Source organism: Pleurodeles waltl, chromosome 10 (genome assembly GCF_031143425.1).
Source record: "Pleurodeles waltl isolate 20211129_DDA chromosome 10, aPleWal1.hap1.20221129, whole genome shotgun sequence".
Lineage (NCBI taxonomy): Eukaryota > Metazoa > Chordata > Amphibia > Caudata > Salamandridae > Pleurodeles > Pleurodeles waltl.
The window spans coordinates 77,965,006-77,988,327 of record NC_090449.1 but is presented as its reverse complement, the minus strand read 5'-3'; the positions used below and the strand labels follow the sequence as shown (position 1 = coordinate 77,988,327).

The window sequence follows — 23,322 nt, the reverse complement described above, 5'->3', positions numbered from 1 at the left end:
CTCCACATCAACATTCTCGTTCACCTTTGGTGATGGTGCAATGCTCGCTATTTAAAAATCCCTGATATCAAATATGCACAGGAATGAATACCAAACCTACCAATCATTCACATATGTACGTTGTCAAACTTACACAAACATAACCCAGAGATGACCTAACCCATTCTGTTGTCAAGACAGCACAATTTGAGCCTCAACAAAGCTTGGTTCACAGATCTCAACATTGACACTTCATCCCAAAACTATCAACCAATGCAAAACCCTTGAGCTTCTTGACTGATCAACATCAAACCATGAATGCACACATCAAGGATTTGCTAAAAAAGTGCCAGCGTCTCCCTCCAATCAGTAAAAACTTATTAAAACAACATTCTGACACTTAAAGGATTTCCTTCATTTGTACAATTATTAGTGCATTGAAGGATAGACTATCCACTCTGAGTGTGTCACCCAAAAGCATGATTAGCATGGCTGAAGGTTGTGTTGCATTAGGCCACAAGACTCCTAGCTGGCAATGAAGAGTTTTGAGCATATCACCCTCTTCCTGAGGGATCTCCACTAGCTCCCAACAGAAGCAAGAATCAATTTAGACTAGCCTTCATACTCTTCAAGGCACTTAACACCCAACATCACTCCAACCTACAACCATCTCAAATTAAACTCGGGTGGCTAAAAATAAAACCACAGGGGAAAGTTCAGTTTGAGATTAGAAGCAATGAAATGCACGTCATAAAAGGCTACATCACATGATTTTCAGGGGCGTCCCCATATCTGGGGAACTCTCTATAAGATTACCTCAGACGCCAAAACAATATTCTGCAGTAAAAAAAAAAATTTAAAAAAAGAAACTTGCCTGCTCTCGCGCCATCTTCGCAAATAACCTCTCTGAAGCTGCCCAATAACACCTGAATCTATGTTAAGCTTCCCACATGCCCCCTTCTTTTCACTTTTTGAAGTTAAGTGACCATAGTTTACATGTCATGTTTTAAGATTTGATATTACCGAGCATAAAGAGAATACACTTCTCCCTAGTTGTTACAATATAAAGAACACTGACACCCATTCATACGGGTAAAGCAGCTCTGTATTAAAAATTAAGAATAAATAAATACTAAATAATCCCCTTCTGCTACACTTCTGCCCCACCTGCAATAGCTCTGGACCTTTTTTGCACTACATTTAGCTTCCTTCTTAACTGTAAATGAGTAAACTGAAGCAATGAGATGTTAGTTGCATGAAACATCAATCATAGTTAAAAAGCCATTCCACTCATGTCAACTTCCATGATCGCAAATTCATATCACAGTGTGTAATATGTGAGTTTTGACCACTGACTCCACGTTGTACTTAGCCTAGCAGCACACCGTCACATTAGTGACCATCAACTTCATTTTACCTATTGACTTTATTTTAGCATTAGCCACTACCACGTTAAAAGCTGCAAGTAGTTTTACACATTGTACAATGTGAGCATGTTTTTATTTTTTGTGTTCTTTCCCACCAAGGGCTTAGGCTGTTAAGAATGTACTAAGACGGCACGGAATGGTCTTTTTTTGAATTGGCACCTTGGGATTGTGGCCAACTCCTGCAGTGGTATTTTCAAAGCTGGCCTAAAGCAATCAGCATTTTTGGAACAAATAAACTTCTACAGGGAGAGGGAGGTTCTAAAATGTTCCTCTCATTTGTTCAAAGTATAAGAGGCGAGACCAGATGGACCGGGGACAGAGAGTGTTTGCAGATCTCAGACATATCCTGGATGCTGGAGTGTGTCATCCCACCAGTGAGGATAATAGCTCTCTCTCTCCTCGATCGATTCTGGGATCTGGCAATCTGATGCTGAATAGGAGGGAGATGAAGCAGTTTTGCCCTTGCCTCATGGTGATGCATATTTTTTCATTCATTATTTGCTTTGCATTATAATATAGATACATATATGTGCAGTGGAGAATCATTTGTACATGTTTTCATTTCATTGCTGTGACCATTTTTAAACGTGTGCTTTCAGCATCCTAATCTCCTTTTAGGAACCTTTCGAAGTGAAATAATAAATGTCTTCTTTGGACTAAGAAGCGCATTCCACAGATTTTTGTCAGTCCATGAGTGTTTCAGCTCAGTCATTAGTGAAGGAAAACACAATGCCATTATGTTGGTAGATTTTCTAAGGGTGACCATTTTGTCACTAGCATCAGATTATATTACAATTTTATAATGTGTTAATGTAGTTCTTCTGGAGCCAAGTATGTTTTTTTTCTGAAAGACTCCACAGTTAATCCAACAGACTCAATCTAAACAAGAAGGACCAGGACACACACAACCTAGTCTGAGGACACCAGGGGATGTAACTTTATTACTAAGGACAACATAACGTAAAGAGCTGGAAATTCCACGCAAATGTTATTTATTTGTTTTGTAAAGCACTAGCAATGTCACAATAGCCACTTTGTAGCATTAAGGCGTAGTAGGCCAAAGGAGTTCTCACACTGAGAGAGACTGTGTCTGCCAGGAACTGATGGTCTCATCTGAATGTTCAAATCCAGGAACATGCCATTCTTTGAGGCCCAGTCCCTTTTTTGATGGGGCAGGGGACCGGTAATCTCTGCAGTACCAGAATGGCAATGGATAGCCTCTGAAGAATGCTGTTTTCGTCTATTTTTCTTTAAGGCACCAGATTTGCTCCCATCATAAGATCCAGTCATGATGCTTTCAGAGGTGTGCGCCCATCACCAAGCTCAACCTGCCACATTTATATTGTGGTTTAATATCACTGTAGAGATTGGGTTTACTTTGCTGGGCCTAACAACTTTGCACAGTGCATCTTTTGGAAAACTATCTGAAACTATTTTCTGCTATGTCCATCCCATGCTATGAAAACCGTGCCATAAAGTTTGAACTTATTTCTCTGTGCCACCAGGAATCAGTAAATGGTCATGAGCCGTGATAACGGGAGTCAATTTATTTAGGTTCTGATATAATCTAGGAACCTCTTTTTCTAGTCTCTATGTTCTTTGAGTCTTCTGGAAATGGTACGTTTGAGATGGGTCTATAATTAGCAGATTTCAATTGGCCAGTCATTGATTTATTTTAGTAATGGAAACATTATTTCTTGGTGTAAATCATTAGGTAAATTAAGTATACAAAAAAGTGATGAATGGGCTGCTTTAATTAATCTCAGCCACTGGTTATTACTCGAGGCCGCGTCCCATTTTGTAGTTATTTTGCCCAACATACCACCTCAGTTTGGACCCAGCCATTTGCAAATCAGTCTGGACCCTGCTCCAATGGGAACAGTCCAGCCCAAACTGCAGGCCAGGTCCACCTTGAACCCTGAACAGGTTTCACTCGTTATGGGCTCATCAGCTAGGTATAGCTTGACTCCAGCGACACAGTGCGCAGAAGACCCACTTCTGCGCATACCCATCCCAAGCTTACATGGCTTGGCAGTTTGGGTTGGACTGTTCCCATTGTGATTGTGACTGGCCCGGGTGATTACCAGGGGATGAGATTATTTGAAGCATTCCATCCATCAATTTAATAGTTTAGTCATCCTAGTTGGAGAGAATTATAGTCTTTGTTATTTTCTGGCCAAAAAGAAGATTCAACTGGGATGTAATGGCCGCTGTGCACACTTGCTTGAGGATGCAAAACATGAAAAATGCTTTAAGTGATGCAGGTATTGGTCAGTGTTTAAGTCAGTTTTTCAGACAACTCTGAAATCTCACTTCAGGTTGTATGGATTTTACTTTCAAAGAAAGGCATCTGATGTTCACAGTCTTGCTCTGACATGAGATACAAACTCCTTAAACCACAGAATATATTAAATGGTCTTTTCTCCATTGTAGCTCCAATAACTGACACATTCTTTTATATTTGCCAGATCTAACTGCTAGGGAGCTTCTGGCTTGATTTTGATCTTCTTGAATTGTAGTGGGCCTAAAACATTTGATGTACTGAAATTATGTTTGGGGGGGGGGGGGGGGGGAGGAGCGGGAAGATGAATACATGTGTTATCAGTTTAGACGAGGCTCATAGAATAAATGAACAATTCATCGGTACACCTTCCTTTGGAAACGGGATTGGTGCTGTATTTTAGCCTTTAGTGACTGTATTAAAACTGTGTACAGTGTAACCAGCAAGTGGTTTGGCCATTAAGGGTTGACCGCTTTATCTATGGTGTTGGCGGTGTACGCGAAAACCAGATTCAGAATGAATCCTTCTGTCTTGGTGGTGAGAAGTTAATTTGGGTAAAGCCTAAGTCCTCCAGACTTCACCCCTTTACTGGGGTTTGTTGTTACTTGGGTTGTCTACACCGAGTTTGGAACCTCCTATGAGCAGGATTCTATTTGTTAGATCTTGGTTCAACAAGTCCAAAATAACCTCTATGAAGGATCGATTGAAATCCAGTTTGGAGTAATTTATGTGATGATGAAGAAGCAGGGTACCACGAAATCCACACTGCATGGATTGTAACATGAGGTGGCAATCTCAGAGCTTGCACGCAACTCATGACGGATGACCACCAATCCTGTTCTTCTGTCATATCATAAAGGCAACACATGTTTGATGCACAAACGTCAACATTTCTAGCAAATACCACACCAGGGGGCCGCAAACAGGTGAAAACAATCTGAGATGTCATCTGGTTAATGGCTCAACCCATTACATTCGTAAATCGGCGTACCTAAGAATTTAGAGGCAAATGGGAGCATTATGGCCACACAAGGAGAGAAATTTTACTTTATTCTATTATTTGATCAATTGCAACATTGAAACGTCATACAGATTAGTCACACCAATACTACAGGTTGCTGGACTGAAAGTGATTAGTGGCCGCCATGTTCTGAAACTCTCATTTGTGAAGACTCATTCTACATGCACAATAAGAGCTAGGACTGGAGAGAAAGACGGAATATGCTAGCCAAGTCTCTAACAGAGCAGGCCCTGATCGCAAATCAGTACTGAGGTCTGGTATTCCAGAAATGTTACTCTGGATGCTGGAAGGCCTTCAAAAGCTTAACTCTCAGATTGTGACATACAGACATTTAAAATCAATTGTTAATGCTTGGAAAATATTAAAATGTATGGGTGGCTGTTAGGCATGATACATCCATCCTTGTGGTGCATGGTACCCCTGAATACCCACATTTCATGAACAATGAAGACCTTCAAAAGTTGAATATTTATATTACACTATAGTTTTGTTCTGATACAAATTAAAAAAATACATTATTTCCACTTTCCAATACTTTTAAATGAACTCTTGTGCTCTGGGGTGAAATGTCCCCTCTAGTTCTGGTGCTGATCTGGATGGAAACATTTAATCTCCACTGTTGGCGATGTTTAGGGTTTTTTAACTGCCTGCTTTGAAAGTGATCTAAATTTTGACTCCAACGTGCCAGCCAATCCTACACAATTCAGGGATTGTCCAATGTACTTTATAGCAACAGAAATATGCTGAGCCAATGGCTGCATTTTAAAAGGTGAAATTGCTACAGAATTTCCCAGATTAGAAAAAGAACAAGTGGACCGAAGCAAGAGCTGGAAGAGTTTAAAAAAATCTAAGGAACCACAAGAATATGAAATTATGGGCCAGATATAGATATTTGCAGATGGGTTACTCCGACACAACAGTGAACTATACCGTCCGCCAAAATCTAAATCCCATACGAAATAATGGGATTTAGATTTTGGCAGCCATGATATCCATCATCGTTGTGCCTGAGTAACCCATCTGCCAATATTTAAATCAGGCCCCAAGTGCTAATGCTCACTTTAGGTAGGGAACAGAGATCTCCAATAGCCTCTACTAACACCACCAACTGCACAAATTCACATAGTTCAGGAAGTGTCTCTGAAGAGTTAAATAAGGCACCGGTTATCAGATGTGTGATTTCCAAAGGCTTCCCAGGTACTGTGTCCTCAGCCTTCATTCTTCAAAGGTTTAGAGACTAATAAACAAGATAAAGGATTGGCAAGTTAAAAAACAAACAAACAAACAAAAAACCCATGAAAATACCATCCACAGTAACGTACAGAAAAAAAAAGACAGCTTTAAATTGATAATTTGCCTACCCTAAATGCCACCCTACCCTCACCTACAGCTTGCTGAGTAATAATAATAATAGGAAGAATAACAGAGGAAGAAGATATGAGGGGAAATGGTCACAAAATAAATAACTTTGATTTCTTTAACCCCTCTAAGATGTACACTTTTCTGGGACTGGTGGACTTTTCTATGGATGGTACTTCCCCATATGTAGAGAACTACAAATTGAAATCAGTATCTATTGGGACTCCCCTTCATCCTTCGGATGAGATCAACCCTTGATAATTGAGTTTGTACTTTAATGACTGAACAGTTTATTGCTGAGCACAATGTCCAGGTTTCTTGAGAACGCAGGCTACTGCGTGTGTATTGCGCCGTTGAGCAGTAGCTGACGATTAGCAAACAATCATCATGTGATTATTACTGCTGGAACCATGGAAGTCTCCAGGCCGGACCACAGAAGCATCGTTCCCCCAGGTGTCCTGACAGGGTTTGCCCAGGGACAGTCATACAGTGGATCCAATGCCAGGAAATGCTCCTGATTCCCATATTACCCAGTGTAACCTTTGAAGGATTCTTTTATGCTGGGCTTGGTCACTTGTTACTCTTTCAACAGTTCGCCATCAACTTTGTCTGAAAAATATAAGGAAAGAAGAACGGTAAAGTAAACACTACATATTTGTTCACAGAATAAATTTGTGGCTGGATAACAAGAAAGTAGCATCCAATGTGAACGAATTAATGCATTTGCTTGAATTTCAAGAAACATTTAGAAACAGTTTGAAGTGGAAGATGGAAGAACCCATTTAACAGCCCTTGAAGGCAAAAATCACGTACTGACTGCATGAAGGTTTTCTCATGCTGGACTTCGCCTGCCAGGAGTTAACTAGGTTATCAGCTGTTGCACATCAAGCACTAGTGTTTAACTAGTAGTCAAAGGACCATTGCCCTTACATGGAGGTGGAAGCAATACTCCACTCACTCCATTTTGAGAACTGCATTTTTCAGTCAGTTGGTGCATACACTTACCTCTGGATTCACTTCCTTTTCTGGAAGTGAGTGATTGGACTTCTATGAGCCTCGGGATTTGTTTGTACTCCATAGATCAAATAAAGATCATAGCTGAATGCAGGGTGTGCTGGAAACTGTAGCCCATAACATTCCTTGATAAGCTCTGCCACTTGCAATACATTACTGGTTCAATGGGAGATGGTCAGACCCTGCCTATGAACTTGAGCTCGCTCAACGTACCTTTCCCAAGATACTAGATCTGCTTTATGGCTCCCCAATTGCCACCGGCGCCACCTTGGTGACCAAAACAGTGTTTTTGGCCTGGAGGGCGGCCCTGTGCCATACCAGATGGTCCAAACACCCCTTTGGCATGGCACCTGGCTATGTGACATGGCGACTGACCGGATTTGACTGATGGGACTGGATTGGGATATCCCGGCTGAGATACGTCTGGGCTGAGAGACACATGTGCTCTTTTCAAGAGCTCCAAACCACCTACAAGCTCACACATACCCAATTTTACAAGTACCTCTTGTTGAGACACCCCCTTCACTCACACGCCTCTCGCACAGATCCACTCCCGAAGCTCAGTTCAATAGAGGGGAAACTCTACATGGGGCAATGAGGAGGGGGTGGAATAGGTCTCAATTATATAAAACACTGATTATTAATGCCCCTGAGAACCTGGACCATCCTAGAGGTGACTGGGAGCAATGGGTAGGCCCAATTGAAGATGAGGACTGGAGAGATGCATCAATGGCGCCCAGAACTATAACCATATCCTCCAGACTGCGTATGATACAAATCTACTGTCTCTATGGAGTTTATCTCTCACCAGCTTGGTTGTACCATGTGGGGCTACTTCCGCATCCAGCCTGTCCTCGCTGTGAAGGCACCCCGGCGGATTTCTACCATATGATTTGGCTACGCCCTCAGATTCAGAGGTTTTGGTCTGCAGTGGTGGGCGAACTCTCCGAGGTATTGGAGAGGGAAATCCCATTGTTCCCTCTGATGATTCTGCGTTGGGTACGGGATACTCTTGGGGGCATAACAGCAGATTGCACCTTTCTAGGAAGAGCCTTGACGGTGGCCAAACACGACATTGCAGCACACTGGAAAGCACCTATGGCTCCCTCCGTCTCTAGTTGGCGTCGAGGGGTGGACTGGTGTGCACAACAGGAGCGGACGGTCTATTTGGCCAGGCGCTGTCCCCATGAACACAATTGTGTGCTGGGGAAATGGCTGGGACAGCTCCCCTAGGATACCTCCAGAGCCCGGAATTTTTTATAATAAAAAAAAGTTGATATATGACTTTTCTGTGCTGGTTATAATTGTTAAATGCTTGATTGATTATGCTGTAATGAAGCTCTCCGGTGTTGTGTGTGCCACTATTGTCCTTTTCACAGAAAACGTAATAAAAAGTTGTTTATTTAGAAAAAAAAAAAAAAAAAAAAAAAAAAAAGCTCTGCTACTTGCTACCAGGAGTTCTCAAAAGTAGACAGATTGCCAAGGATGGGTGTGTTGTTGGTCTGTTTATACAGGAATAAGACCAATTAGGCTTATTGGAGAAATTCAGCATTGGTAACTGTGAGACACTGATTAGTTGGGATGGGGGGCCAGGTATTAGGGGCTACATGTACTAAGATTAGAAATAGCAATTTCCAAATTTTGATTTCTGATGTATGAAACTCTTCTGACTTTTGTTTACAATTCCTGGTGGGTCGCAATTAGACCTACCTCATGAATATTAATGAGGCAGGTCACAATCTGCGACCCATTAGGAATCGCAGTCATCACAGGGATATGCTTCGTACATCTAGCCGAAATCTCATAAAGGTAGTAATCTAGTGTCTTGGTAGGTAAAGTTTGTTCCAGTGAGGAGTCCCGGGCTTACCCCTGGTAGCTGTGGCCCAAAGTGACGCGACTCCCTCAGAAGAATTGTGCACCAGGATACAGAGTCGAACACTTGCGGTCAGACATAGAAAGAATCTGTGTGAACCATCAGCATCAGCCTCTTCCCTTACCTTGAAATAATTATGACCTCCGTAAATCAACGGCTACACTTTGGCAGAAACACACCACCACTGTGTTTCTCCAAATAATTGTGGTCTCATAAGAATAAAGTGTCAAAACAAGTTTGAAAATATATTTACTAGAATTCAGCACAATGTATTAAGTCTGAACAATATGGTCAATGAAAGGTGTATTGGTAGTGCTCCTTCTAATAACAGGTCAGGGAAATGTGTTCAACTCAATGGGTAAAATGACTTCTAAGCACCGATAAGATGTAGGCACAGCCCAATAACTAATGACTACTGTGCAGCGGAGAAGATGTAGGCAAACTACTAACACAGCCCAATAACTAATGACTACAGTGTACGGAGAAGATGTAGGCAAACTACTAACACCGCTCAATAACTAATGGCTACTGTGCACAGAGAGGATGTAGGCAAACTACTAACACCGCTCAATAACTAATGGCTACTGTGCAGCGGAGAAGATGTAGGCAAACTACTAACACCGCTCAATAACTAATGGCTACTGTGCACGGAGAAGATGTAGACAAACTACTAACACAGCTCAATAACTAATGGCTACTGTGCACGGAGAAGATGTAGGCAAACTACTAACACAGCTCAATAACTAATGGCTGCTGTGCACGGAGAATATGTAGGCAAACTACTAACACCGCTCAATAACTAATGGCTAACTACTAACACAGCTCAATACCTAATGGCTACTGTACACGGAGAAGATGTAGGCAAACTACTAACACCGCTCAATAACTATTGGCTACTGTGCACAGAGAAGATGTAGGCAAACTACTAACACCGCTCAATAACTATTGACTGCTGTGCACGGAGAAGATGCAGGCAAACTACTAACACCGCTCAATAACTAATGTTTTAAGGAAAAAGAACCTCATGTAATAGAGGTGAAGTACACTGTAACGATAAAGACACGTCATGGTAAGAAAAGCCGAAGAAAAAAATGACCAAATATAGAGGTGGGAGAGATAAAAGCAGAAATAATAAAATTGCCTCAGACAGTTTAAGATCTTTTCTACTCTTAGCACATAGGCCGTGGCATAGCTTCTGTACGGTTTCCTTTCAGACAGTACCACATACTTCTACAAGGAAAGATAACACAACACTGCAACAAACAGGAAGAATCTGCACAGTTTACCACACCGAACAGAGAACGACGCCCTGAAGACAAATGCTTTGCTATATGAGCGGTCCAAGGACCTGGGCCAAGATACAAAGGCGCAGGTGCAGTGATGGCGACTCATACAGGCCGTTGTGCTGTCACCTCTGGTGAAGCCTTTTCGTTGGTCCTGGGACAGTCAGTAGTTGCTGGGCAGAAGCTTTGAGTTTGTCTTTACTATGTCCCACGGTCGCCAATACCACTGCAATTGAAAAGAATAAAGGAGCGGCTCTGCAGCGGTAGCGAAGCTGAGCAGTCGAGACTCACTGTAGGAGAAGATAAGGCTCAGAAACTCCGGTACAACCTCACACCGCAAATACCACCCACAATCAAAGTCACGGATGTGCTTCATCTCCATAAAAAGAAACCTCATTTACAATTAAGTAAAAAGAGCAGTTTCAAACATAAAAAAAAACATAGGTGCTAGTATCTTCCGCAGCTGGGTGAGGCCCCAACATTTTAATGTATTTTGATGGTAGGCAGTAGATTTTGACATCATTGGCCATATGCCAAATCATAACCTAGGGACACCCTCGGGGGATGAGTCTGACTCATTTTTTGTGTGCACATAGTTACAGTCAATATGACAGAGGTGCCAAACACAAATAAAACGATTTAGTTAATTAAACTTCGCTGCATTTCGTTCAATAAGATTCTAACCCACAACAGGCTGGAGAAACATATCTCCAGCGGATCTCTAACAGCAGCCACCTCGAATCCTAAAACTTAGGAAGAGTTTCCGAAGTCCAATCCAGTGTCAAGGTCTAATTCAGGAGCAGCAAAACCATTTCAGCTCAGGGCCCACTCGTTTTCAATTCCTTATCTTATGACCTCAGGCACATGTCCTTCATGACATCATTTAAAAAAAGACATACAAACACACATTTTTGGATGATCCAGAAGTCCTGCACCAAGAGACATCAGGCAGTATTCAGTACAAAATCGAACGCTGAATTATTTCGGTCATACTTCTAGCCTGGGTTTAAAACTGGACAAAAGTGTGGGTTGAAGTCCCATCTTTGCTTCCAGTTCAAATATAGTAAAAATAAATAGCACCTGTTCTTCCAACATGTGCTTCCCAAACAATAATCCCACACCAACAGACTCCACAGCAGAATTTAAGGTGCCAAGAATCTCGGTATCTGGTTAGGTGCCTAGAAAATAAGCAAGATTGATTTTGGGACAGGAGGGGGATCATATTAGGGACGCACAAGCAAATAATAAACAAAAGCCAAGTATAGCCTGAGAGCAACCCCCTTGTGGATCCAAACTGCCAGTCAGCTTATAGCTTGGGATGAGGGGAGAGAAACACACTCACTCAGGCTGGAGGTGCACTTTGGGTGATCTCCTGTCCATAACTCGTTAATATGCTGATGAACAATGCAATAACAAAGTGGATCACCTTCAGCAGACATGTACACTGGCAGACTTAAACAAAAAAAAAATTATAGCATAGGTCAGTGCAGCTTTTTTAAGTCTTTCATTCCAAAATTGCTGTCTCCTAGAACCAGCAAAGCAAAACAAAATAAAAAAAAATCCTGAGCAATGTTCATCTGATTTATCGGCTTCCGGATTCTGTATGAATGTTGCACAATACTCTGTGTGAGACATACAGACGTTCTGTGGTCATAAGAAAAATGGCATAAACCAGTGAGGAAGCTCCTGGCAACAACTATGTCATGTTAATGGATGAGTTGGTTGTGAAGACATTTTCAGCGAACCATCTTACTGGTGCGCGACAAAGACCATGCTGTACTGAAGAGGTGTCTTACACAAGGCCGATGTGATGCAACCGTTGAGACATACTAGGAAACCTCCCATTCGATGTGAAATCTCATCACAGGAAGAACCAATGTTGGAATGTTATTACAGTTACACAAAATTGTTGAAAACTTGTACAAAATGTATCCCCCCCCCCAAAAAAAAAAAACAACGATTAGTTAATTAGGAACAAGGTCAAGGTGAAAGCATTCAAGTTAACCTTTAACTATAAATAAAATGAGTTAGAAGGTAATACAAAATAAATCAAGGGCTGAAGTGTGTGTTTTTTTACCTTTAGGGACAAACTTGAGCGAGCTGCTGAATATTCAGAAGCGCGACTGGCCTCTCTTAGGACCATCATTGATGAACTCGTGACCAAGACCGTTTCCACATTTTCCACAAGACACCTGCAAGAGACACAAGAAGCCACAAGTGGAGGTCTCAGTAGGAAGCACAGTTACAAAATACACTGAAGACTGACATGCAAGACCAAGAACAACCACCTGTAGCAATGGTCAGGATGACACTAAGTAGAAGAAACCTGCACCCCGATAACAGTGGCAGACCAAACTGTCAGGGGCTGTGAAAGTGATGTCACTCACCCTTTGACCTTCATGATATCCCAGGGCAGTTCCTTTGTCCAGCTCCTAACTTTTCAATGCTCTCCTATCTGGTGCTGAAGGTAAGAGCCGGTAGTGGAATCTACAGATGTGAAAGGGGACCTCACAGCCATTGCTCTCCTTCCTGCTTGTGCACTCTGGAGCCCTGACTCCATGGGTAGCAAGGCAAGGGCCAATGGTAACAATAGGAATGCCAAGGAGAACTTATGCTACCTTACCTGTCGCCACCTACATCTAAACCTAGTCACACTATAACCGATACCTTGTTCTCAGACTCTGAATCTGCAGATGAAACATTTACACACATGCAAACTCCTAGCCGCGCTATGACACGACACGTGTATAGACAAGCCAGCAGGATCATGTTCTGTAGTCAGTTTGAAATGTAAGCACCACAAGGGGATATGTATCTCTGAGTTCATTAATTAGAGCAGATGTCGCATAGGTGAGTGGGAATACATTTTTATATTTTTGATTTATGGAAGGGCATCACCAGCAGTGTCTTAACCTTATTTCTGTAAAAGGTGCTTCTTTGGGTTTCATATTCATTTACTATAAGTGAGAAGACTTCATAAGGAAAAACTGAACCCACTGATGTTGGCAAATTAACAACATCTGCTACCTTTAGTGTGATCTTTTAGCAGAATTGTGGGAGGCAGGAAGACAGCTGGGAGCATGGGCCAAAGCATGTATTTTAAAAGCACTAAAATCAACTGTATTACCTAAAAAGCAGTACTGTACTGGTTGTTCTGGAAATTGTGAAATATTATAATGCTTTACGCTTGATACAACACAAGGACACATTATTTCTCAACAGCAGCACACCATATGTTCCAAACATAAACAACATGCATCCAATAGAGAAGCTGGCTAGATACATCGCCCATTTCAACCAGCTGGAAGACCTTTCTCGCGTGCTGCAAGTTGAGTGGAACTACATAAAACCTGAGCATTTTGCGACTGGGTAAGGCATGTGGAATGTGTGGAAAAGCAACGTAACATTACTTCTCTATGGACCCAGAGATCGTTAGTAAATTCGATACTACCATGGTTGTAGTACAAAAATGCACAGGGGTTTATTCTTCAGTTCTGAGCAGGTATTTTTAATGTTGCATGCCTACTAACTTCTTTTCTTGATGCACTGATGTTAGACCTGGCATCCTTAGGGTGATCCTACCCCAGACTATTTGCCTTTACCCCCTGTTTTGTTGCCGTATCTTTTTGTTAGCATTAGGACTGTGAGCACTTTACCACTGCTAATCAATGCTAAAGTGCATGTGCCTCTACCCTAAAACATGGTAACATTGGTGTATCCACAACTGGCATTTTAATTTACCTGTAAGTCCCTTGTAGAGTGGTATATCACATACCCAGGACCTGTAAATTAAATACTACTAGTGGGCCTGCAGCACTGATTGTGCCACCCACTCCAGAAGCCCTGTAAACCTGTCTCAGGCCAGTCGCTGCAGAGCTTGTACGTCCAGTCTCACTGCCACCCTGACTTGGCATCTAGAGCCCTTGCCAAGCCCAGAGCTCCCCTTTTTTTTTTCTTTCTTTTTTTACATATAAGTTACCCCTAGCCAACCAGGGTCTCCAATTCTAACAACTGATGAGTGTTTAGCAAATGCATGAGGGTCCCTAGGGGGTCTCTCAACTAGCTTCTATCGAAGGTGCATTATGTGGTACATTATTGGACTTTGGGGGAGGGACCCATCAAGTAGACAGTAGAGGGCATTAACACCCCCCCCCCCCCCCCCGCCCGCCGGTTTCTCTTCATGAAAAGGGCGTGATAATTTGATTTGTGTGTCAATCTATCCATTTTTTGTTCTGAGCAATGCATTTAAAACATCCGACTCTATATTCTATGTAAACTCTCCCTTTCACATTTTCTTTTATATATTTAATGTTTTTTCTTCTAACCTGTTAACACACAAAAAAGCGTTCTAGAAAGTTTTCTTTATTTGAAACCAAACACACTCAAGTGGGTCTGCTGGCCCTTGCAGTCCACCATTGTTGTGATTTTGACCAACTGAAGTTAGTTCCAAATTGTGACAGACCTAATAAATACTAATTAAGGAGGTCGGATCACGACTCACTTCCAATCCTTATTTAACAAATTGATCTACTGGTGCATCGGTCAGTTCACAAAGTAAGTCAGTGGATGCAAAAAGGTTGTTTGCAAATTGCAACTGCTTTTTGCCACCAAAACAGTAGTATATCTGACAATATCGTTTCTCAAAGTGAGGTCTTCATCAACACTTCGATCAATATATTACAATGACGCATTCGACTAAAAAGATCAATAAATCTAACTTCTAACACATACTCTCAGCCAGGAAAACCTCATACTAGATGCTTTAGCTCCCTGTCAGTCTATCCAAAGGTCCAGCAAGCGGCGGACTGAAAGTAACGCAGATCAAGACATTACACACTGGATCATAAGGACTGATCCATCCAAGTGATTAGAAATCTCTCTGCCGGGGGGTGGTGGTAGTGCACCAGTCATTCCCAGGGAGCCACGGCCATACTATGAAGTTAGCACTCATGGAACTGAAGCTAAAATGGACCATATCTTTTGCACACTCAGACCCCCAACAGAAGAATTAGCTCGTCCCACTGAAGTAGAACGTATTGGAATGTTTCATCTTTGAACTACAGTTGACAACATAGTATTATTTTTGCAGTCTTGCCACTGACAGCTTTAGCTGTCATGTTAGAGAGCATTGTATAACACATATTTAGAGTGGGTCATCTTCGTGAATGATGGGCTTTCTTGTCCCTGCCAACGCCCTGCTGCTCATTAGATGTTTTCCTCTCTATCATTGTGTTAGTCCTGCTCCTGAAGCATTGCTGAGTTACCAAGGATTTTAAGTGGGTGACCTGTATCCTTTTCTGCCAAACACCGGAGAACTAGGTTTCCCTTTTTCGACAGCAATTGACTTTTAGCGTTCACTAGGACGGCTGGAACCTTGCTCTGTTGTGCTTCTGGTCACTTCCTCTCCCCTTTGTGTCAGATTGTGCTTTCGCCCCCAATCTGGTGACTGCTTCCCTCTGTTACCTTTCTCGTTACCCATCTCATCATTACCCCACTTTGTTATCTGTCACTCGCTCCCCAGTCTCCTCCTTGCATGCCTGTGCACTTGGTCTCCTTGTGGCTCCTTCACCCATGCTTTCCAGCGTGTGCAGGCTCTGGACACGCTGTTGGCTTTGTCAATGTTTGCACAATTGCGGTGCAAGCATTGACATTGCTCAAATCATTGGACGGCCATCTGTGAAATCTATTTATTTTTTCATTTTTCTATTACTGTTATAAGATGACCCCCACATTTCATTTAGACATATATAGGAAAGGTATAACCAATAACACAAAATAGGATTTCAAAATCGCCACTCAACAGTATAACCATTGCCGATGGTTCAACGGGATTAGCAAAGCAAGTGTCAGCAGTGGTAAAGCAAGGCCGATTCGCTTTGCTAATGCTTTTTAGGGCCTAATTATGACGCTGGCAGTCATGAGACAGCCAACCTTGCGGTGAGGGTTGGACCGCCTTACTTGAGGTGGTCATACCGCCAAATTACGACCCTTGCTGACGGCATTCGGAGTCTTGGTCAGCCCCCCACCCCCCCCACCCCCCCTCCCCCCCCAGGGATAGTGTGCAGTCCAAGGGGGCTGTTGTGCTACGGTACCAGCCTCAGCTCACTTAAAGGAGGCAAGATCATTACCGTAGCACTGTTACCGCCCGGCTGACCAGCAGGAATGTCATAATACGACTGGGGTGGAGGGTGGCCGTCGGTATGACCACATTCTCCTCCCTGCAACTTTGCGGTCGACTCAGTCCGACTGCCAAAGTTGTACTGAGTCTCTCCCCTGAAACAGGAGAATATTCAATGTGTGTGCGATATGGTGAAGGGGTGAAGCTAGAATTCTACTCACAGAAACGGTCATTGGTAAGAATAAAATGTGCTTGTCCATTACTGGAGAGACCAAAGATAAACCTGCATTTCATCATCCTGCTCTGTATAAAATAATTCTGAGAGACAATACTTGTTGTTGCTACTGACTATCTCAGGACTCTTTCACATGTTCCAATTGCCATCCTTTCATTTCTCCTGTGCAAAGAACCGCCTTCAATTGGAATGCAACCCAATATAAACATCAAAGGAAAAGCCAGAGTACCAGGTGATATTAAACTGCTTCTCTACGCCAATGAGATCATAGTCACCAGCTCTAATCTGTAGAGGTTTTTTTAAACATGTTATGAACGCAATATGTTATTCCCCAATATTTTACGATAAAAAAAAATCTGAACAAATGTGAGATGCTCACCATTACAAATATAAAACAAAGGATACCAATTTCAATGGATAAAAGGCATCTGAAATAATTGAGGGTTAAACTGAATAGAGACTTAAATATAATGATGGGAGGCTGCCATATCCTCCTGTGAAATCTCATTTCATTGGAGCTTAAAAGATGGAATCAACAGAAAATCTCCATATAGGGTGAAGTCCATATATCACTATGGTTGTGGCAACAAAATTGAACTATGAATTTAGCACCAGCCACCCCATATAGTGATCAAGGTGATGGTGACCCTTTCTCAAAAGGGACTTGTGGTATCTCATCCACCAAGTGATCACAAGGTGGGAAGGAATGAGTTGGTGTACAATGTTATGATACTATTATGTAAAGGAGGCATCACTTGAAAAACTAAGTGAGAGGCTGAGGGTGGGGTGTTTATCTGAAATTAACCCTCAGTTATAGAAGCCACCTTGAAGGTGATTAAATATAGGTTTCCCAGTACCTTGTCTTTACGCTAGGACCACATGCAACCTAGTTCCGGAAAAAGCAAATCAAGCACAATGGCAGGAGTAATTCAACTATGTGATTGGAAGATTAAATTACTCACTGCACAAGTTTACCCATCATCCTCTTAGTTACCAAAATGTCTATTTACCCTTACCTGGGCATACTGCAAAAAAGCAGAAATATCTTACTCAACACAAAGTATTGTTTGGGTAATTTGCTTGGAGATTTGCTTGTGTTGCCTCCATAGGAATATATCTGTCTACACATAATTTGACAATATCGCAGAATCAAAGCATGGTGACTGAAGATCTGCAATAAAATAGTCTTCTTATCTAAGGATCTCTCATAACAAGAAAGCATAAAATAACTTCTCATGGCTGGGATGAAGATAGGCTAATACGGAGTTATCACCAAGAACCTATGTAATGGTTGGAAGCTATACTGATGGCTACTAAGACAAGGTCACTAAGGTAAGGAAAACAGATCCAGGCTGGCAAATGAGGCTTGATCACAAACATGTTAAATCTGAAGAACAATGAATACACCGAGCACAGAGTCAGCGACCTACTTCAAACAAGTTTGGTCCCCCTACCTAGGAACTCTAACCATGGGTGGCGAAAATAGGTTTTGTACCATGATCACCATGAGCAATAACTTTTTGTGACAGCAGCACTGACATAGACAGAACTCACTCCTCCACATCCACTAGCAATGTACATACTGCCTCCTCTTTTTAGCGGGTCTTTCCTTCAACTCCACAAGGCTCCTGCATGTTACTTTTTGGTCATTTCTCTTTGCAGGCTCATATTGTTTGTATATTTCTGTGGTTTCACGTATACAGCTCTAAAACAAAAAAAAAATATATATATATATATATATATATACACATATACACATATTTATATATGGTAAATGTTATTTTACTGCTCTGGTGTAAATACCCTGTTCTAGAGTAACCCCACACTTGCCGTAAAGCAGTTGAGCCAGTAATTGCTTCAAGGTGTATCACTGAATACTATGTTTCTTAGGTTTAAAAGAATTCAATAAAACAAATACAAAACTAAGCAAAGCACCTCCTCCAACCGGACACTCCCTTCTTTCCGTCAGTGCCTTGCTTCCAAGTTTTTAACATGATTTTTTAACTGTATACTCAACAATGTGTGCTACGTTCTTCTCAACAAGCAATGCTTTTCAAGTAAATTGTGCTCCTTCGAAGCAAAATGCAGTGTTTTCTCAAGCAAATGCGGAGGTTCTTAAGCAACCACCAATCTGCACTGCACGTCTGGAACTACTTTATCAGCAGTATCCTTCGAAATGCCCAGTTGCATCTGAGAAAGTTCAACTACTCGCCCCCCATCATGGGTAAATCAAGTGCATTATCACAACCCCTCTCAGTTGCTCCACCAACTTGTGAAAGGATCATATTGGTGCACTTGAGTTTCCAACCTCCCCTTCTTCTCCCCCAGCATTTCCCAAGGCCAGGTCAAACCCACTGCGAGACCCTGCCTAGCTTAAGCCACAGAGACCAAAATTTAGCAAGGTCTCTCATCGTGTACGGTAGGGGAAGAGGTAAAAAACAATTCATCTGTATATGCGTTAAATCAAAAGTTAAGGCATTGGGATGGTAATAAGGATGATAATAATATGCAACTTATATGGTATTTTAAATAACAAAGAATGTGGCATTGCAGAACCACAAACCCACAGTTTCATAAAAGTTTAAAGCACACAACACGGCAGCAAAAGAATTAAAGGTGGAACCCAAGAATAATGCGCAGTCAGGTGGATCTCAGATAAATTATATTTTGAACTTGTACCTTGTATGCTTCACGTGGCTCTTTATACCTGCTCACACTGTCTTCGTGAATGGTCTCGGTAAAAGCAGGCCATGGAGAGGAGTGCTCAAACTTGGAACGGCTGGAAAATAGCTCATACCCACATTTGGCGCAGGCATAAATCCCTGCAGCAAAGAAAACCACAGACATGTTCATTGGTTTTGCAATACCAGTGTTGCTTAATATAAATATTAACATTGGTTATGATTGCTTCTTTCATTCTTATAGAATAGGAACTAGCTCCTGCACAACATGAGCAACTGGTTTAAGCTCTGTTCCCCTAGCACTATGGGCCCAAATCATTAAGATTTTGCTGCTACCTGCTCTAAATTACAGAAGGAAGGAAGAAATAAGCCACGAGAATCTATGGCTTACATCTACTTGTGGCAAAAACGTTGTGACCTGGGCTCTGTCAGGATTATCGTCTGATCGTACAGGGTATGCCTTCTCAAACTGAGTTGACCCGAACCCTGGCTATAACTAAATGTGCGCCAAAAGGATGCCATTTATATATACCACAAAGTAAACTTGGCTAGGCGAGACGGTTCCCCTAGATTCCAAGAGCCTGAGAATGGCAGTGATAGTGAAAGGAAGCAATCTTGAAGGGAGGCATAAATTATGACAAGTTAATCAGTGCCTTTTCCCTTAATAAATGAGAGCTGCTGAAGAGGACAGTCATGTCTTATGTTTCCCCTCCTCTTCGTCACACAAAACCCCTTCTCATGGTGCCCTCTTCTCTTCCAGTGCCACTAACAGCCGGCCGAGGTACCTCTACAGCCTCTTCCGAAATGATATGGAAGCTGGTTGACAACTACTAACTTACGTACAAATCCAGACACCTTGAATTCTCCTCCCACTCAGTCATCTATCCCTACTCGCCCAATTTTTGAGGATATTTTTCTACACCATAACACATTATGCAACATAGTGTACTTAAAGTTAAATTATGCAGTATATTCTGTGCAGTTATAATCTATCTATTTTGACAATTTAACAAACAATAATTCAAGGGTGATCACAATGCCATGAAAGCTTGCTTATAAAAACAGATGTTTACATTTAGCAGATCTTACTCAAAATGGTATTCAACAACAACTTGCATGGGAGCACAAGAACGCTATTTTATTTACAGTCCTTTCACCTCCATAAGTAAAGTAGTTGGCTTGAAAGATATAATTATACACTCCGCAGAACAGAAGCATACAAATACATGATGATTCGCGTAACAAAATGTGCGCCTGTTTTATTTTGCTCATGACAGTCATGTTTGAAAGCTGTCTTCAGATTAAGGTTTACTCTGTGTCCACATTGCACAACTTCTGGAAGAACTTATTTCATTTGAAGAAAACCTCTGCATGACGATTTTGCATGCTATATATAAATTATGAACATTTCTCCCTACCATATTATTAAAGACATGGTACCTTAGGAAGAGATGCATAATGTGTTTAATGAATCTAAACCCCGCAATCCCTTCTGAAATAATGGCTACTATGAGACTGGTGTGAATGATCTAAACATGAATTTGTATGAATAGTGAAACAAGGCATTTTCTGACAACAACGATAAATAGTCTATCCACACTGCCTGAATTACATTTACCTGTAAGGCATTTGTTTACTGCTGCAAAAAGCTCTGCTTCCCTGATGTGCAAACCAATAGGGGGTGTTAATAACATTTGGGCAAAATGCTTACTTCTTTAATTACTGTATACAGAAGTCAATATTTGAAAAGTGTCTCCTTAACTTAAGCAAAGTGCCTGGCGCAGTGCTATGCCCATGTATTTTAGTAACTTTTGCTTCATCTGAAATTGAAACAGCTTTTGATGAACACTACAAGTATGCAGAAGATGGTGGATACTATGCAGCTGATCTTGTGGACAGGACCTTGGCATGCATTCATAGCATGCCCTTATATCTAGTTGTGAAACATTTTGGCAACATACTGATCTATCCTAAAATGTAAATATATATAATACATATGTGCTAGTATGTCACTTTCAGAATATGACATGCCTTAACTCTAACTCCAGTTTCCTATGTTTTCTCTCTGACCCCCCCACCACCACCCACTGCACACACACACACACGTATATCTCTAAACGGTTATTTAGCAGCTGCCTCCGTAAATAAAGGGAAAAATTCACGTAAGCTATGCTGCTGTAGGTTGCTGTGTAAATGCACCAAGCAAAGACCAATAAGTAAATTCATGACATATGGTTCAACCAATCATGTAAAGCCTAAACACACTGGAGGCAGCCATCATCTTATTATCACAGAGGATCAGGTTACGAATGTTACAATTTGGAACCCTTAGAGATACCTTTCAAGACACCTGTATTGTGTGTGTGTCAGCCACATGGGCAAATTATCACTTATCTTTTAAACTGATCTTTAAGTTATTGGTTCTAATCAGTATAGATAGTTCTTTGTTTATTATATTGCATGGTTTCTCTGAATTTTTTTTAAATTAGTGGAGCAGACCCCACTACCCCACCATGATAAGTGGTGTAAGTCACATCACTGGATACAAGCTAGCTTGGCTGATGAAGGGTGATACCCTGAAACCGGTCCCAGGATGCTTGTTTCCCGTCCGGGGAGGACCTGGCTTGGCAGTTCGGGCTGAACGGTTCCCATGGGGAGCAGGGTCAAGACTGATTTGCATATGGCTAGGCCCAAACTAGGGTGGCATGGTGAGCAAAGGAACTGATGGATTAACCCCAGATCTGTGACTGGGGTGAATGTTTGATTGGTTCCGCATTCCATCCATCATTTCTGTTTGTTTGCTTTTGTGCGCTGGGTATGCCCGATGTGGGTTCCGAGCTCACTGTGTCACTGGATTCAAGCTAGCCTGGCTGGTGAAGGGTGATACCCTGAAACCGATCCCAGAATGCTGGTTTCCAGTCCATGTAGGACCTGGCTTGGCAGTTCGGGCTGGACTGTTCCCATGGGGAGCAGGGTAAAAACTGATTTTCATATGGCTGGGTCCAAACTGGAGTGACTGGGGGTGAATGTATGATTATTACTGCATTCCGTCCATCATTTGCGTTAGTTTGCTTAAGTCGCATCACATCTGACCTATGTCAATGTCCGACTGCACATTAAAAACCTCCAGTTGCCACAGAAGTTTCAACATTGGTGAACAACCACCAAACTCAACGTTAAGTCACTGTATTTTAATTGCAATTTAATTTATATAGCGTTTACTCTCTGTGAGGTAGCGCTGAAGTGATCCTTCATCGTGTATAGGTTACCTTGCAAAGTGAAGTTTACAACGCTCCAAAGTTCAAAAACATTCGCCATGCGAAAAACCTCTAGCACCTCTATGACCCGCTGATGTTATTCCGTGCTCTTTGCTAATATCACTCATTTTTCCTCCCACAAAGTTGACAGCTATGCTCGCATATCACCGTGACACGTGGAATCTTCCCCGGGATAAAAGACGAAAAGGGCAGTATCTACTTTACCTGGCCTGAAGTGGTCCTTGAACTTTTCGCCGCCGTTAAAGAAGCAGAAAGACATTATGGGCGCAGTCTGTCGTCTCTGGGCTTCTGTCTTTGCACTCCCCGGCACACACTGTACACCGCAGGTCTGTTACATGACAGTTACATAGCGCTTCAGCGTGCGAGTGACGTCCTCCTCAGACAGAGAGGAAGGACTCTTAAGTTCAATGAATTCTTGCCATTGTGATGGCGGCCATCTTATAATGGAGTGCCTTTCTCGGCTGACTAATGATAACTTGTAGCAAGAAAGGGGCACATAAGTGCCCTCGAAGTGCTCACTAGTAAATCCATGGCTCCTTATAGTTCAGAAATGCGTCTATATTCGGCGTTACTTCGTATGGATACGTTAATAATTACTCAGTTAATTTGTGTAATTTGAAAGAAGTATCCCATTCACTCAAGTTTGTTTTCTGATGCACGACAACTAAACCGTTTTTAAAGATGGCCGCCTCGCCGAACGGAAGATGCGAGTGGGACGGCTGGTTCGCCCTTGGGTACTTCCTCCATTTCTACAGCGTTTTCCAGGGCGCGTG

General features: G+C 42.0%; 1 protein-coding gene across 2 annotated transcripts; it reads right to left on the bottom strand.

The window, feature by feature from the left end:
* Positions 1-4,705: 4,705 nt before the first annotated feature.
* Positions 4,706-22,909, bottom strand: MSRB1 (methionine sulfoxide reductase B1). Of its 2 annotated transcripts, XM_069209796.1 has the most exons (5): positions 22,754-22,909; positions 19,270-19,412; positions 18,174-18,295; positions 12,315-12,429; positions 4,706-6,676 (listed from the first exon to the last, which is right to left on the bottom strand). In XM_069209796.1, exons 1-5 carry the CDS (start codon positions 22,806-22,808, stop codon positions 6,653-6,655), a joined length of 459 nt encoding a protein of 152 aa, XP_069065897.1. In that variant the 5' UTR covers positions 22,809-22,909; the 3' UTR covers positions 4,706-6,652. The 2 variants fall into 2 exon arrangements, with proteins under 2 accessions (XP_069065897.1, XP_069065899.1); XM_069209798.1 differs by lacking the exon at positions 18,174-18,295.
* Positions 22,910-23,322: the final 413 nt, after the last annotated feature.